The sequence below is a fragment of the Mirounga leonina genome, unplaced genomic scaffold, assembly GCF_011800145.1.
Source record: "Mirounga leonina isolate KUSES-001 unplaced genomic scaffold, KU_Mleo_1.0 Mir_357, whole genome shotgun sequence".
Lineage (NCBI taxonomy): Eukaryota > Metazoa > Chordata > Mammalia > Carnivora > Phocidae > Mirounga > Mirounga leonina.
In genome coordinates this window covers 2562712-2579279 of record NW_023270702.1, presented here as the reverse complement: position 1 = coordinate 2579279, position 16568 = coordinate 2562712, and the positions used below count along the sequence as shown (strand labels likewise).

General features: G+C 38.2%; 1 protein-coding gene across 3 annotated transcripts in view; it reads right to left on the bottom strand.

Moving 5' to 3' along the window:
• The window catches only part of NFKB1 (nuclear factor kappa B subunit 1), a 114627-nt gene that overhangs the window by 75831 nt on the left and 22228 nt on the right, over positions 1-16568 (bottom strand). For 2 of the 3 annotated variants that reach the window (XM_035030177.1, XM_035030175.1), the window contains exons 2-5: positions 14587-14632; positions 9775-9850; positions 5880-5920; positions 1734-1832 (exon numbers count right to left, since the gene is read on the bottom strand). In XM_035030177.1, coding sequence (XP_034886068.1) covers positions 1734-1832; positions 5880-5920; positions 9775-9850; positions 14587-14625 — 255 coding nt within the window. In that variant the 5' untranslated portion in view covers positions 14626-14632. The remainder of the gene's footprint in view (positions 1-1733; positions 1833-5879; positions 5921-9774; positions 9851-14586; positions 14633-16568) is intronic. The other variant, XM_035030176.1, reaches the window with a different exon arrangement.

The window sequence follows — 16568 nt, the reverse complement described above, 5'->3', positions numbered from 1 at the left end:
AAAGAAAGAAAGAAAGAAAGAAAGAAAGAAAGAAAGAAAGAAAGAAAAGAGAAAAAGTGGTGGATCTGACTCCCTAACATCTGAGTACCCCTTGCCCCCCACCACCCTCTCTCCCTCTTGTTTTCCAGAGTTACAGTTCTCTGCTCCTTATTTTGCCCTTTTCCTCCCATGTCCTGTTCCCTCAGTCCCTGCCTCCAGCACTGCACATGGACACACTCCAAGTGAGAGTTCAACAAGCAACAGCCTGCGAAGAAGAGCCAGCGATCCTTGAGAAAGGTGAGTGAAGTCCTCTCTGAGCCTCAGTCTCCTCACAGACCTTACACTTTTTACCTACAGGGGATTGTTGTGAGGATTAGAAGAGATCATATATGTAAAGCATTTGGCAACTCTTTGGTGCTTAATAAATGCTAATTCCTTTGTTTAATTGCTCCTCTTTCCTCACCCAGATTCTAAAGGACTTGAGACCCTAAGGCTGTGGTTTCCTTCTGTGAGTTAAACACATCATATTTACCCTGCCTGATGACCCTGAATGGGAAAAACATCTTCCATCCCACACGGCAGCTAGCTTGCAAACATGACAGGTAGGGTGGATGCTAGAGAATATGGGTGAGTTTCACTCAAAAGGTAAGGAATAACATCACAGTATTTTGTCTTCTGTCTTGGAAGAGGGATAAGAAATTAGAGGGGCCTGCACCTAGAAGTGGAGAGGGAGGAGAGGGAGAAGGCAGAACACAAGGCTGGCAACACCAGAGACAAATTTCCTTCACATCACAGTTTTACTGAGGCTCTGTCCTGTTGCCCTTCACCCAGTCCTCAAAACAAACTAACAAAAGATACGAGAATGTTCTACCCTGAGAGGCACACACACCTTAGTGGGAACTGAGCTGATAACCTTTTGCCAAAGTCCTGAATTACTGAACAAACAAAACTTTTACAAATGGCGAAACTAATTATTGACTGGCTTATCTGCAAAACGCTTAGCAATCAGCCTACGAAACACGGAGTCATGTTATGAGAATAAAAAACTCAAACTAACTCTGAGAACAATATTCTCAATTAAACTAACAGACAGAAAAAGAACTTGAGGATGTGTAAAAGGCTCGGCCAAGCCCACTCCAGGCACATCAGGAAGCCGTAGGTTCCGAGGACTGGCATGTGTTGTTGTACAGTTGCTCAAGGAGAGGCCCTACAGCACTTTCAGGCTCTCTGTGGAACACTAATATTCATGTTCTCGTTCCATCTCTACAAGACTCTATGAGGTACACACCATTCACATTTCTGCATCATACACATTAGGGTCCAGAGGTTAGGAAGTGTTGGATAACCCAGTGAAAGCCTGGATCGGAGTTCATGCTGTAAATACTGTACCACATAATCCACACACCCAGTCATCTGTTGTCTCTCACTGAATCTCCAAAGGGCTGAAATCAAGCACTTGTTTCGAAGACTTACTAAAATTTCAGGAAGTATTACAATGAAAAAACACTTGAAGATGATCAAGAAATAGTAAAAGTTGGTTAATGCTGAAGTAAGTTCTACTCCATGGAAATATTAATAGAATCTTAAAACGTGTCATTTCTATTGCTAAGAGACAAATTTCTACTTAAAAATTACAATCATCATGGGAACAGCTTAGGAGCAAAGGCAGATGGTATTCACTTAAAGCATTCCTTTCTTTTGCTCTTAGGAAATCAGATCTTCCAGAATCATATAGAAGGACATCACAGACTTACTTTGACCTGAGGGTAGGACTTCTTGTTCTTTTCACTAGATGCACCGGGGAGTCCCCCATGGGATGGGCCTTCACATACATAACGGAAACGAAATCCTCTCTGCAAAGGTGAATACAGAGCCAACAAGTTTGAGAAACACTTGTTAAAAATTATAGGGGCAAAGTCATATACAAATGTTTAATTCTTGTGTGTATTAGGTGAGAGAGGAAAAACATACACTGTGAAAGAGGACCCTGCAAACGAGAACCACTTTTCCCATAATCTTATTATAAACATAGATGTTAATTGATACTTGCGTACTGAGCTGTGGCTTAAAAGCCAGGTCCCTAACCCTGCAGGACCTCTCCTGCTGTGCATATGCGGAGACTGAGCCGCTGAAGATTTTAAGCCTTGGACTCGACATGCTGCAGCTTGTTTGAATCAGAGCTTCCTCATCTCAAATTGCTGCTGCCAAGCTCTGAACTTGGCCATATTACTGACTTACGCTTCTTTGACTCTTACTTAAAGGAATTCCCTTACCCACTCTGATTACAGTTGGTTCAGGAGGGGATATAGAAATGTCCTGTTAAATATATTGCATCCGTGTTGTAGAACACACTCCATGCAACAGTTCAGAAGATTTTGGATTTTATGATTACTGATATCATCAAGTTCAAGCTTGATATATTAACTGACCCGAATAATCCAAAACCAGATAATCCCTTTCAATATTATTAACCCAAGAATTCTACAGATATAGTACATCAGTGAAGAGACAGCTGGACACCTTTAACCATGTGAACTACTGTGGGTTGATAAACACTGAAGTTCCATGTTGTTGTTGTTGTTGTTGTTTTTAATCTATACAAATGAGAAGATTAGACAAGACCATCTGTAAGGTCTAATCCAGTTCTAGCATTTTATGATTTACAAAGCTAACAGTGATAATTGTACATATTTGTATACCAAGAATAAAGCAAGGACTATTATGAAAATGGATCTGATATTAAGGAAGTTTAATAATGAGGGCGCTTTCAATATTTTTCCTGAAAGACTCAACTTTATAAAGCTGTCAATCAATATGTGTTAGTGTCACAGTTTAAGCTTAATCAGACAGTTTTTCTTTTTTTAAATCCTTTTCAAATATCTTAATATACTTTAAGAAACATCCTCACCTTTCATTTATTTTTACAGTGGGACTGATTTCATATAGACAGTGCTAGATCACTAGGCCATCAGGAGCTCCGCGCACTCACGACTTGCTGGTAGGGGCTTTCTACCTTTCATACTCTTAACAATTGCAAAGCCTGGCAAATGCAAAGGCTTTAACAGCTTTGAGCTCGTGGGCCAATGTAAAAATTCTTGCCCTCCTTAGATTGCACTACAATTCATTATGCTTCATAGTCTGAGTGGTCCAGGGGCCCTGAACTAATATTTAAACCTCTGGTAAGCATCTGGAACTGTCCCTATATTTTCTGAGAACTTTCTGATTTCCAAAGAGGATCAGTCCTAAAGCATATTTCACAGGATGAGTAAGGCCTGAAGTAAATTCCCTAGTGTGGGAAAGTTCCTCAAGTCACACATGGATCTGGAGTGTATGATCAACTCAATAAACTGGGACTTAAAACAACTTCTGCATATGACTCCTCAGGAGATTTCAAACCTAATAGCAGGGAAACCTTTTGAGGTGAGCTTAGGAGGAATTCCTCTGTTTTGCTTCTCACCAAATTCAAACCAAAAAATAAGTTACACGTTCAGCCCTATACCTTTTGTAGACAAAGGCTGTTGGCTTATTTTTAATAATTAAATGAAATTTCTAAAAGCATGAAAAAGCAGCAGCATGCACGACATGAGCCTCCAGAATTGACTAACCATAAAGATATTTATTGACTGTTAATCTACTTAAATACAACCTCAGTTTTTAAAAAGCATTAGATAATTAGCACTGAATAATATGTGACAGAACTGGATATTCTAAAGATTAGGAGTCTTGGCTATGACTCATCTCTGTCAGAGCTGGGGAAAATTGTGGCAAAGAAAAAACATTTTTCTAACTTTTATTATAAAAACTTTAATAAAGTAATTCATTGTCTTTAATAACAAAATTCCTTTAGGCAGGTGGAAAAATATATACATGTATACTTCTATATCTCATTGGGAGTCGTGTCAAATAGAATATGAGTAAAGAGACACGTCTTAATAGCTTGCTAACAGTTTGAAAAATAATAGTATTCATGATTGCATAAGAGTATCTAAACTTCTGTGCAAAGGAATTTTTAGCCTGAGGATGGAAATTTATTACATTTTTTTTCAGGAAGATAAGATGTCTTCACATGTATAGTCTAAATGTGTTTCTGATTCTAAATTTTTGAGATCAGAGGTTTGTCGATCCACAGACATTCATTTTAGTAACTCCATTTGCTTACGATGCGTCATCAACCTCAAACGCAAGGGCTACATCCATCCGGTCAGAAAGTCTGACTTAAGTACAATCTTTTTACTTTCACTGGGGTCAGACATCAAAATAACATCAGCTTGGTAAACAAACACATTGTTTTACTCAGGTGAGCTTTTAGACATCTACGCATAGTGAATTAAATTTTGAATTTTGGATCTACACAGCCCTTCAGGTAAATAACATGTGTCAATTTTTCCTTATAACTGTTGGACCCATAATAAAGAACTGCATTTAAAAATTCTTATTGTTTATGCTTATGAAAATAGATATTTGAAAAACATGCTTTGCCTGGTATGCAGAGACACAGATTTTAGTTTGATTTCTCACTTTCATGAGCTAGCAGATTTTGAAAGCTAGGAAGTTTTCCAGGAGGCCAGACCACTGCACAGACTTCCAAGGGGATAAACTTCCACTAGGAGGGTCTTTGAGAAAACTGGCTACCTCTTGTGAGAAGTAACTGCTAAAGAACTGGACATGGAGGTAAAGCAAAGGCAAGTCATGTTGGCAGCCCATGGAATCGGTCTGCCACTGCAAATGACCAGAACAGTGTCCAAAGTCTCATGTGGCATTCCATCTCCGCATCAGAAACTTTTATCTCAGTCCAGCTTTATAATGATAGTTAAGATAGTTCTATCCTTTAAATTCTAACTGAAATCTAAACACATGTCACAATTACAGTAACCACAATGGATGCTTTATTTAAGTTCTTGACCTAGTTAGCATTTGTTAGATGTTACACAATGCAGAAGTGTTACACTCACTCCGCAGAGCTACTAGACACGTTAAGAAAGGTTTTGGGTATTAACTGCAAGACAGCAGGTATACGCATCTCCAGTCTCACACAAATGTGGTAAGCACATCCATTCAGAGATTTACTTGCTCTGCCCTCATTCTGTGGGGGACTTATACTACTCTCCTAAAAATCCCCTCATAATTGAGCTCTCCCCAGTACCCTCTAAGAAAAACATGAAGATTCTCTTTCCTCCTCTTTTATAGCAATGGTTCCATCCAATTTCCAATAAATATTTATCCACAGAGTCGGGGCATGGTGAGGAAGCCACTTCAATTCCCAAGCAACCCCGACAAAATCTAGTGGTTAAGAGGAAGAACCTGATAAAATAAAATGCTCCTCTCCTGTCTCCAAAGGGGTTGAGTCTCAGGCTAACACCCAGAGGGAGGAGGACTCAACTGTCCATTCTAATACATTACCTACACCTCACTGGTACTTGTAATACCTTAGGTCATGTGTCCTAAAGAAAAAACAGAAAGGGCTGGAGCTTCTAAAAGGAAGGAGGAAGGCTAAGAAATTACCGCCTGTGCAGGGACAGGGTTGATGGGTGTAAGTCAGTGTCTATGAACTGCATGTACGGTTGTTTCCTTACAAATGAAAATGAATGGAGACAACCTATGCCTTTTCTAGGAGTGGCTGCTAAGCGCTGAGATGGTGGAGATAGTGAGGTAGCAAGGATCTGTAATCATCTAGGTTTTGCAGAACTACGACTGAGGCTCAGGACACTTGGAAGAATGACTAAGAGAAATGTAAAGTAGACAAATGATGTTGTCAAGTAATTTGGTAGTCTGCTAAACTTCTAGATAAGCTACTTCCTTTGTAAAATTCACTTATTATTTTATTCAGTGCTTGAGATATGAATATGAGACTTATGGATCTCACATTTAAAGAGGAAGTCCCATCCCTTTAATCCTCTTACCTGTTTAGGTTGCTCTAATATTTGAAGGTATGGACCATCTGCTAAAAGTGAAAACAACAAACAGAAAGCAAAAGAAACTGTGAGGCTTCTCAAATTTGCTACAAAATATAAAGCAAGTAAAAAAAAAAAACACCTGAAATTATGTTTTTAAATAGAGGTTTCAAATTCATTTGTTAGCTAAAATTCCATACTGATATAATTACCTTCCTCACTTGACTAGTAACTTTATTTTTAACAACAGTTTTATGCCTTTAGAGAACCATGATAAATAAACATATGTTGAATGGTGACAGCACATTGCACAATCCAAGAAAAGATGTGATGTCCATCTGGCAAGGATGAAGATGTCCACAGACTTCAAAATCTTGACTACTAAAACAAAGCATTTTTAAAATGACACAAATACCAGTCAAAAGCAGCAACCATTTCCTGGGCACCATGACATTTCCTTTTGCCTTCACATCATTAGACACTGATTTCCATTCCTCAAAGAGAATGTGCTTAATGTGAAAGTAGAAGAGACTGAGCTTGCACCCACATGTGTGAAATACACAGATAGTGATCTCAGGCTACCTGCCTTTCCTGAACTAAGTGTTCGGTTCCTTTCCCTTATCTGAATCCCCAAGTACTGCCTTCATTCCCCAACTGGCTAGGTTGTTTTCCCTGCCCTCCCAAATTTCATTTGGTCTATCAGACCAAAAGTCTGGTGGACTTTTCCTGCTAATTCATAGCTTTTGATGTTTGTATACAATCTCTGAATACTGAATACTCTCATATCAACTCTTCTAAAACAGCACAGGCATTTTATAAAATCCTGAAAAAAATTTAATTGAAGATAGCTGCATTTCAATAAATTATGATAAAAACATAAAGAAGACTAGAAGCTTAATCCATACCCTGACCATATCTGACTTTGGAAAATTCAAAAGCAAATCAGAACCTCTGGTAGTATAAAATCAAATTGTTCAATATGAGAAAGTCCCTAAGCTCCCCAGCTGGTTTTTATGTCAATAGTATAATAACCCTCAGCTCTGCAATAGAGGCATATGGTGTTTCTCACTCATTTGACTGCAAATTAAGATGTCTGATACTAACAAAATTCTAGGAGAATGTTTCTGTGTTCATTTCAGTCTTCCAGTCTCTTAACCAGAAGTTCATTCCTTTAGATAACAGAAGTTCATATTATTTTAGATAAATAAGTTTATGAAGAAGATTTAAACCTTCATGTTGAAATTAAAAAATAAACTATAACTTAAGAGAGAATTTATTTTTATCTTCTCAGTGTTATGAATCAGGATAAGGCTAGAGAACTGGAGGAAACAAAGGTATAATTATTTCCTGTTATTATGCAAGAAATTTATAAGGAAGTCAGTTGAAAAATGACTGAATTTGAAGCAAAACATACACAAGAAAGGAAAAATGGGTAGTGACTGGCCAATGCAGTATTAATTTAAGAAAATTAATCTTCTCTTGTCTGTATGAAATTTATCCTGGATACCTTAAAATACTTTTAGAAAAAAAACCTGCAATTTAAAAATTCCAAAAAATGGCTAGAACTTAATATTTTATAGGGAAATAAAACTGCTTAGAAATAGAAACATTTTCACACTACTAATACAGCTTGTGTGATAATGTAACAAATCTACTCATAAAAACATTCCCTCTTGAATGCTATATCAAGAAGAGAGGCCTCTAAAAAAGCAACCTTTGTATGTCATGGAAAATATAGAAGAGTTAGATCACGTTTACATTAAACTTCAAGTCTCTCACTTATTAACTCTTCTAAAAATACTTGAAAGTTTGCTATTATTTTTGCTGTATGGCTTAATTTCCTTTAAATATGTGAAATTCCAAGGTTTGGGAATTTTATTAGTGAAATGAGGCCATTTTTCTCTTTTAGGGGACACACTCAAAAGTTAAATCAACTAGAAAATTAGATTTGATATGCATGTAGTCATTTTAATTCCAATTTTATTTTGGCCACATTTCTATGCCATGAAGTAACATCCCACTATGTAGAGAAATTTAACTTACAGTATATATAACATTATAGACCTAAAAGTTGTACCATATCACATAGAGTTTTCAACAAGTAGTAGAACTAATAGTTTCAGATTTCAAGAAGATAAAACATCCATGAGAATTACAAGTTAATATTGGCTTACATAACCTCTCTACCCTTTAAAATGTGAATAAAACATTCATACATCTTGGATCATAAAAATTGGACTACGCCACTGCAGCAGAGAGGGAAAAACATAACAATAAAAATGATGAGGTAATAACTGGAAAATGAGATTTTGAAGTATAATTTTGAGAGTTTTTCTAATACTATGGCAAAATAATTTCTACAACATGAAGCTCTGACCACATAATATTTACTGAGATGTTTCTTTTGATAATCTTATTTCAACCTCCATAAACTTGATGAAATAAAAACATTAAGAAAGCATCTACTCAGGGTACTGCTTGGCACTTACAAGGCATTAAATGGAAATGTTTATGTTTTCTGAGGACAGAACCAAGTTCTTAGGCTTTCAATAAAGCACTGATACTAAGAAAGAACTTTGAACCCCAGAATAAAAAGTTCACAGGAAACACAGAGGCTACCAAGATCTTTACTTGTTCACAGGAAGCTGACCTACAGCTCAGATTGGACAGCACTTGACAAGACCTCACATACAGCAGCCTACAAAATACGTTCTGTGGGGTAAAGAGAGAAAGGCCTCAGCCATACAACTTCTGCTAGGGAAGGTGAACATATAGCAGATTTATTTTTTCCCTCCCAAGAATTCCTAGATATACATAATAGTGATAAAAAAACACAGAACATTTTGATCTAAAAAAAGAAAAGTGGGTACCAGAGTAACAATATTAATTATAAGCGAGAATGATACAAACTGGATGAAGTCTCCCAATGAGGACAAGCTAGTCCATGGTAAATAGAATAGCTGATGTCCACTTGGTGATTACAAAAGTCTCTGGGTTTTTTGTTTGTTTGTTTGTTTGTTTTTTAAGGATAATCTCTACACCCAACATGGGGTTCAAACTCACAACCCCGAGGTCAAGAGTCACGTGCTCTACTAACTGAGCCAGACAGATCCCCCAAACACAAAACTCTCTGTTCTATATACAACTTCCACAATTTACTCATGCTGCCTCAGAGCATATGTTAAGTCCCACTAGTGGTATGAGGAGCACATAAAAAGAGCCATCACACAAAGCTTACATACAAATCAATAAATAAAAAGAGACTGAATGAGCTGATTTTTTAAATCATCCATATGAGATTCAACAATTTGTCAATGGTAAGAATATGGTCATATTAGAACGAAGGATGATTAACATAAGTTTTATCCAATTGGTCAGACTGTGAAGCCAAAAGCTTTTAAAAGATGATTTTTCTACTGAGATGATTTTTATGATTTTTGTAAACTTTTGTAAACTTTGTTTCCCCAGTGCCTGGCACACTGGATGGCACACAACAGATGCTCAAATAAATGGGGAACAGACGTGAGAAGTGGAGAATACCTCACGTGCATCTGGGATAAAGGAAACAGGAGTCATAAAGAACCCATAGCTAATAAGATTGGGTGAAAAGGAAAATGCTACCGGAAAAAAATTCCTTCCGAGCCATCCTCACAGATATCACTAACAATTAAGTCAGACAATGGGTAAGTGGGATGGAACACCACTTTTGTGCAAGTATAGTCTGTGCAAATATAGTTCCAACAAGTCTAGTGAAAGTTGGTTTTTAAAACATGTATCACCATTTCCTTTCTAGGAAACATATTACTGACTTGCTACAAGAAGCTATTAGCGAATCTTGAATTTTTAAAAAAAAAAACAAAAGCAAAATAAATGACAGGGTAACAGGGATGAGGAGTTTTCTTACCTGTAGGTAGTGGCATCTCTGGTTGAAATAACTCTGGGTTAAATATTGTATGAGTCAAAGGATCCAAATGAAACATCTGTAAAAAAGAAAATTTAAATAATTCAAACTTTACTTTTCCAACATTGTATTAAATATTTGAAGTTGAAACACCTAAAACAATTATTGGAACAAAAACCAAAGCACAAAGAAAAATCTGAAAATATTTCAAGTCAGGATTTTAAAAACATGTTCATGAAACCTAGCAAAATTCTCATGTGTACAGAACTTTACATGTTTGGGCCATGTTTATGTGACAAAGGGATTTGAGAAGAATGACCTAACTATAAAGTCCACAGAGGCCAGCACCTGATGTAGCTTGCTTATTAGTATATCTTTAGGGCCCAGTGTATATTTATCACAGAGTGGATACTTAATAATATTTTTTAATGAATGATTTAAAGCTGTACTCTCAAAAATATGAGCATAAGAATATAGTCCTAGAAATCCTAGAAATATCTCTCTGACGATGGTAAAGAAACTCCTACTCTAGCCATACAACTTCAAGACCTGTAAGAATTAGGCAATAGCCCCAGAGCAATTTACAGAAAAACTAAAAATGTAACTTACAGTCTAAGCAACAGATATAACTGAGCACAGAGCTCCCTCACTTTTTTTTTTTCACCTCTACTTACTTAGCACAATGCAAAATACCTGGAATTTAACGGGTGTGATAGGCTGGATAATGGTGCCCCCCCAAAAACAACTACAACCTAATTCCCAGAACCTGTGAATGCTATCTCACATAGCAAAAAGGAGTTTGCAGGTGTTATTAAATTAAGAATACGGACACAGAAGGGTGCATGGGTGGCTCAGTCTGTTGAGTGTCTGACTTCTGTTCAGGTCATGATCTTGGGGTCCTGGGACTGAGCCCTGCATCAGGCTCCCTACGCAGCAGGGAGTCTGCTTGTCCCTATCCCCCTGCCCCTCCCCCTGCTCATGCTCTCTCTCTCGCTCTCTCTCGCTCTCTCTCTCTCATATGGACATAGAGAGATAATCCTGAATTATTCAAATGGGCTCAGTAAGAGGGATGCAGGAGATCAAAGTGAATGGTAGGAGATATGACAATGGAAACAAAAAGCTGACGTGATGAAGGGGTCACAAGCCAAGGAATGCAGGCCACTTCTAGAAGCTCAAAGAAGCAAGGAAAAGAAATCTTTCAGAAGAATTTAGCCCTGTGAACACCTGGATTTTAGACTTCTGACCTAAAGACTGTAAGAGAATAAATTTGTGTTGTTTTAAGTCACTAAATGTGTGGTAATTTGTTACAGTAGCAACAGAGAGCTAACACAGTGGGCAAGCAATATGTGTTGATTGAATTATATATTCTGTCTTGATAAGTTACTAATAAGTACTTACCCCAAGAGAAAATTTCCTTTCCATTTAGTTAATTCAGGACTTAAAATTTATACTTCTGAGCTTAGCATTTGTTTCAACCTAAACATCTGTGGACTGCACAAAAACCAACCATATTTCATTTTTTATGATATGCTAGTTAGTAAGCTGGTATTAAACAAAAAGAAAAAGCAGCATTACAATTTATTCCTTTAAAAAAAAATCTTTATCTATTTGAGAGTGAGCAAGCGAGACAGCGAGATAGAGAGAGAGCAAACGAGCGGGGGGAGGGGCAGAGGGAGAGGGAGAAGCAGATTCCTCGATGAGCAGGGAGCCCGATGCGATGTGGAGCTCGATCCCAGGCCCCTGGAATCATGACCTGAGCTGAAGGCAGACGCTTGAGCCGAAGGCAGATGCTTAACTAACTGAGCCACCCCGGCGCCCCTCCTTTTTTTTCTTTTATTAGTATATTATTGGAGGTTCCTGGAACCTACGAGCCTAGTATGCCTAGTTAAATCAAGAGTAAGAAGCATAGTGTTTAAATAAAGAACATTTCAGATCCAGTTGTGAGGTATGCAAATTTTCAACTGAGGAACAGTAAATCTGCTCCACTTCAATGCTTAAGAGTAAAGTTCACGTATGCTATCCATTGTTCGCTGGAAAGGAAACATAGGAATCAAAAAACATGCTATTGTAAAAAATGGGCCCCCCCTTACAGAGTATTTGCCGGTCTCAGAGAGGAGATGACCTAGCAAAAAAATGTCTTCCCTATGGTCCTGCGGGTGGCTAAAATAACTGAGGAGAGGGCAGAGCGCTGGTCGTGGAAGCGATGCACACACTCCACTTCAGACAAGGAAGACAGAAGCCCATTGTGCACTGCACCTTGCATTGTGTATCAGGTCACAGTTGGACAGCGAATTCCGGAATACATTAAAACACTGGGGATATTTCACCGAGGACATGTACACTTCAGGAAATATATACCGTTAAGCTTGAGACAAGGGAAAAAAAAAAAAACCTCCTACTTCAAGGACCTCTCGCCTCAAAAATGGAAATATCAGATTGTACCCCACCCCTGTTGCTGATGATCACAAAAGTGCCCACATAAGAAAAACTCTCGAAATGAATGTTTTCAGCAGGTTTTACTTTTGTGTGGCATTAAAGGACCATCTCCTGTTGATAAGATTTCCTGTGTATAGACAGGAAAGCATGGTCTAAAACCAAGCAGAACAACCCTAATGCTGGTTACAGTCTGCCTTCAAATGTTAGAGATAGCATATTAAAAATGAAAGGTAAAACACGGGTTTTGATAATATGAGTGGCCAAATATCTTTTCTGCTGTAATCAAAGAAAATGTTCCTAGATTGATCCTATATCACCATTTGTACAATAAAATTCAAAAGGAGCATCTTAATGTGAAAAGCAATGCATACTCATTCTTTCTAAATAAATCAGAACATTGTCAAGAGTAGTGAATGCTACACAAGTCTATTTTATTTGAAGAAGTGATACCAGATCCCTTCAAAAGTATTTCACTTTTGGTTTTATTTTCCTGTCTGCGTGTGTAAATTTGGAAAATCCATTTTTTAGGTGGTTGCCGCTAAAGTTTTAATGTGAAATGATTATGAATCTTGGGCCAGGGTGTCCTGGTACCTAGTGTTCCCTCTCCTTATCTAGTCTAGCAAACTACATTTTCCAAATCACAGCTTACATAGACTTTCTCTGGAAAGCCGTTCATAACTCTGCTCTTCCTTCCAGGTAGTAGAGTGATCCCTTTTGACATTTCTAGCTCATTCTGTGTAAACTACAGCAGCATTTATTACTATATAGAAACTATGTTTCTGTCCCTCCTATTAGAATGGCAGCTCTATCACTTTGTAGTCCTTCCTAGCTAATGTCCTGGTACATAGTAATGCCTCAATAAGTAGCTGATGAATGAATAAATCTCAAAATTTTAAATACTCCTTAAAAATCATTACGTTAAAAATTTAATATTGCTATTGTAATTATCCTAGGTTCATTTAATATAAATCTAATATAAAATACATAAAACACATATGTATGTATGCGCATGTATATATACATGCACACACAGAGGGAGGGAGGGAAAAGGACAGAGGGAGAGAGAGAGGGAGGGATGGGGAGGAAGCAAAATATTAGTAATCAACAAAGATCTGTTGGACTATTCAATATTTCTATAGGCCTGAAATTTTTCAAAGTAAAAAGTTGGGCGAAAAAAAATTGGTATCCCTTCATAACCGAAAATAAAATTATAATGAACAGTTATATGTTCCCCAAACACATTCATTGCCCATTCAGTCTTTTCAACGCCCTTGTGAGTGTGGGGCTAGCATTCCTATCAGAAAAGTGGGATGGTGGGGGGCCAAGTGATTCCTCAAGTTTTAAGAGCTGATCAGAAGAAGCCAGCACCTACAAAAATATATTTGAATTCTAAGGCCAGAGTTCTTTTCACTACACTAATTTGCCTCCTCACTAGATGAGCTTTAAATAAATATTTTGTGTTTCCCCCCAAAAAGACACATTCAAGTCCTAACCCCCAGTGCCTGTGTACGTAACTTTACTTAGAAATAAGATCTTCACAGATGTAGTCAAGTCAAGAAGATGTCATACTGAAGGGTGGACCCTGAATCCCATGACTGGGACTCCGTGAGAGAAACGAGAGGGAGATTTGGATACAGGGACACAGGAGAGACACCCAGGGAAAAAGGCGGGTCTGCAGGAGCGATGCAGCTACAAGCCAAGGAGCACTGAGGATTGCTGGCAACCACCGGCAGGCTAGGAGAGAGAGGCCGGGAACAGAGAGTCTCCTTCAGAACTCCCAGAAGTCACCAACCCTGTCATCATCTGGATTCTAGATTTTGATATTTCTAGCCTCCAGAGCTGTGAGAGAATATATTTGTTTTTGTTTTTTGTTTTGTTTTGTTTTTAGAGAGGGAGAGGGGGAGGGTGCAGGGGGAGAGGGAGAGAGAATCCCAAACAGGCTCCAAACCCAGCACAGAGCCTGATGTGGTCTTGATCCTACAACCCCGAGATCATGACCCGAGCCAAAACCAAGAGTTGGACGCTTAACTGACCAAGCCACCCAGGCACCCCATATATTTCTGGTTTTTTTTTTTAAGCCATCTGGTTTGTGATCATTTGTTAAAGTAGCCCTGGGAAACTAATATGGTAGTTATCATTTGATCTGTAGCATATATAATTTTTATGCAATAGTATGTGTGCTAGGAGGGTTTAAGTTACTCATTTTATATGACATGTCCTCTCTGACCTCACATGGAGGGACAGGGAAACTGCAAAAACAATTTAAAATAAATTTTTACCAATTTTAGAGTTTTCCTGATAACTACTACTGCTGCCTCTGTATATTTAAAAATATGAATACATCTACAAAAAAATTATCAGTGAGATTATAATACTTACTTGTTCATGCCCTCCCAAATATGTATCGTCTTCTGCCATTCTGGAGCTGTGTATCAAAACAAAACAAAACCAGACTATAAGAATGGAATGACACTTAAGAATTCCATCATGCAGGAGTAAACTATATTATTCCAGTAAGACCAAACATAATCCTTTTTAAAAGATCTTAGGAGGGGGGACATCAACCTTAGAAGAGAAGTTCCTTTTTGTAATCGAAATCTACCAGCAGGAAAATTGCACAATCAAAGAATTACCACGTATGTACAATCCAAAACCATGGCAAGCTCACAACAGTGTCCTGGAGTTTGGTGCAACCAATCTTCATCCTCTGTATAAAAATCATACATACTGAAATTCTCAGAGGTCATTTCTATTTGTCACCATCTAGACTTCAAGGATTTAGTCTTAGCTCTGTGTGTAGATTACTTTCCAACCTTTCATGAATTCTGTGATGGTCCTAGAACCGTGTCCAAGCTTTCTACCCACGTCTAGAGTTGAAGAGCTCAGAGAGGGTCCTCCTGCTGTCAGAGGGGCCTAGTCAGCGATTTGTGCAGCACTAGGGGGGACAACTACGGTGTGCCATGCTCTGCCCTCCAGTGCGTTCCACTGCAGTAAGTCATTTCCTACCCTCGTCCAAGTGGTATGGAAGGGCGCTTGGGTGGCTCAGTCGGTTAAGTGTCGGACTCCTGATTTCGGCTCAGGTCATGGTCTGGGGGTCCTGAGATCGAGCCCTGCGTTAGGCTCCACACTCACAGCGGAATCTGCTTAAGATTCTCTCTCTCCCTCTACCTCTGCCCCTCCCCTCATTCACATGCACGCTCACAGGCTCTCTAAAATAAATAAATAAATCTTAAAAAAAAAAGTGGTAGAGAAAGACTGTAAGAGTGCTTATTATCAAGGCTACAGTCTCAAGATTTAATCAACCCCAGCCAGATATTAATGTACTGCAGGCCCTAGCAATCTTCTATTACCCAGAGGCCCTGAGAAAAGTGAGAAACCACATGGCCAGATAAAAACAGTATCTAAAAATCACATATCATTTTGGATTTACTTACTTAAGAAATATCCTTATCATTACTTTACATACAGGCTGATTTTATTTAAATTTACCTAGATCAAACTTTAGATCTATTTATGTGAAAGATTAAAGGACAAAAAAGGCTGAAAGCAAATATTAATTCCTGAAATAAATTTTTCTTTCATTTTTTACTAAAATATAGTTGACACATGATTTTACATTAATTTCAGGTATACAACATCCCTGAGACAAGCTTTTTGTTTTGTTTTTTTTTTTTTCCATGAAGTCTATAAAGCACCTGGGACTCGGGCTGAGAATGTTAACTGTATGCCAAAATCTGTACTCTCCTTTTGCACGGTAATAGTTGTAGCTGGAAATGTGACTGCTCAGCTAGACTATACCCCACACTTCCTTAGAATGAGGGATGGCCACTTGATGAAATGCTCACCAGTGGAATGTCAAAACTATCTGTGTGCCACTTCTAGGTCTGGGCTTAAGGCCCTTGACGTGCGTCCTCCATGTTTCTGTTTTGTTTAGTTTTTTTCTCTTTCCTTCTGGATAAAACCTGGACATGAAGAAGACCAAGCTTCTACCACAGAGATGACGATGAGTGGCAGCTAATACTGGTAGTGATGTGAGGGAGAAAGAAATCTCTTTGGTCTTTGACCTAGGGCATTGCTGGGTCTCTCTATTAATACAGTCTAATGAATACATCTCCAGTAAGGACAAGATCCTTCAAAGAGGACCCTAGTTTTCAATGACATCCTCTCCTGCCAGAGCCCTCTGTGCCTGACAAGGAGTAAGCAAGCCTCATGAGGACTGCTAGTGGGATACAGAGCAGTGTCCAACTTCAGCAGGAGGGAAAAAGGTGTGTCCTATAAATAAGAACTTCATGAGGATTTGAAAGTAATATTTGTCTAAAACATAAAACTGCTGAAGATTGACAAATAACTGTAATCAATTA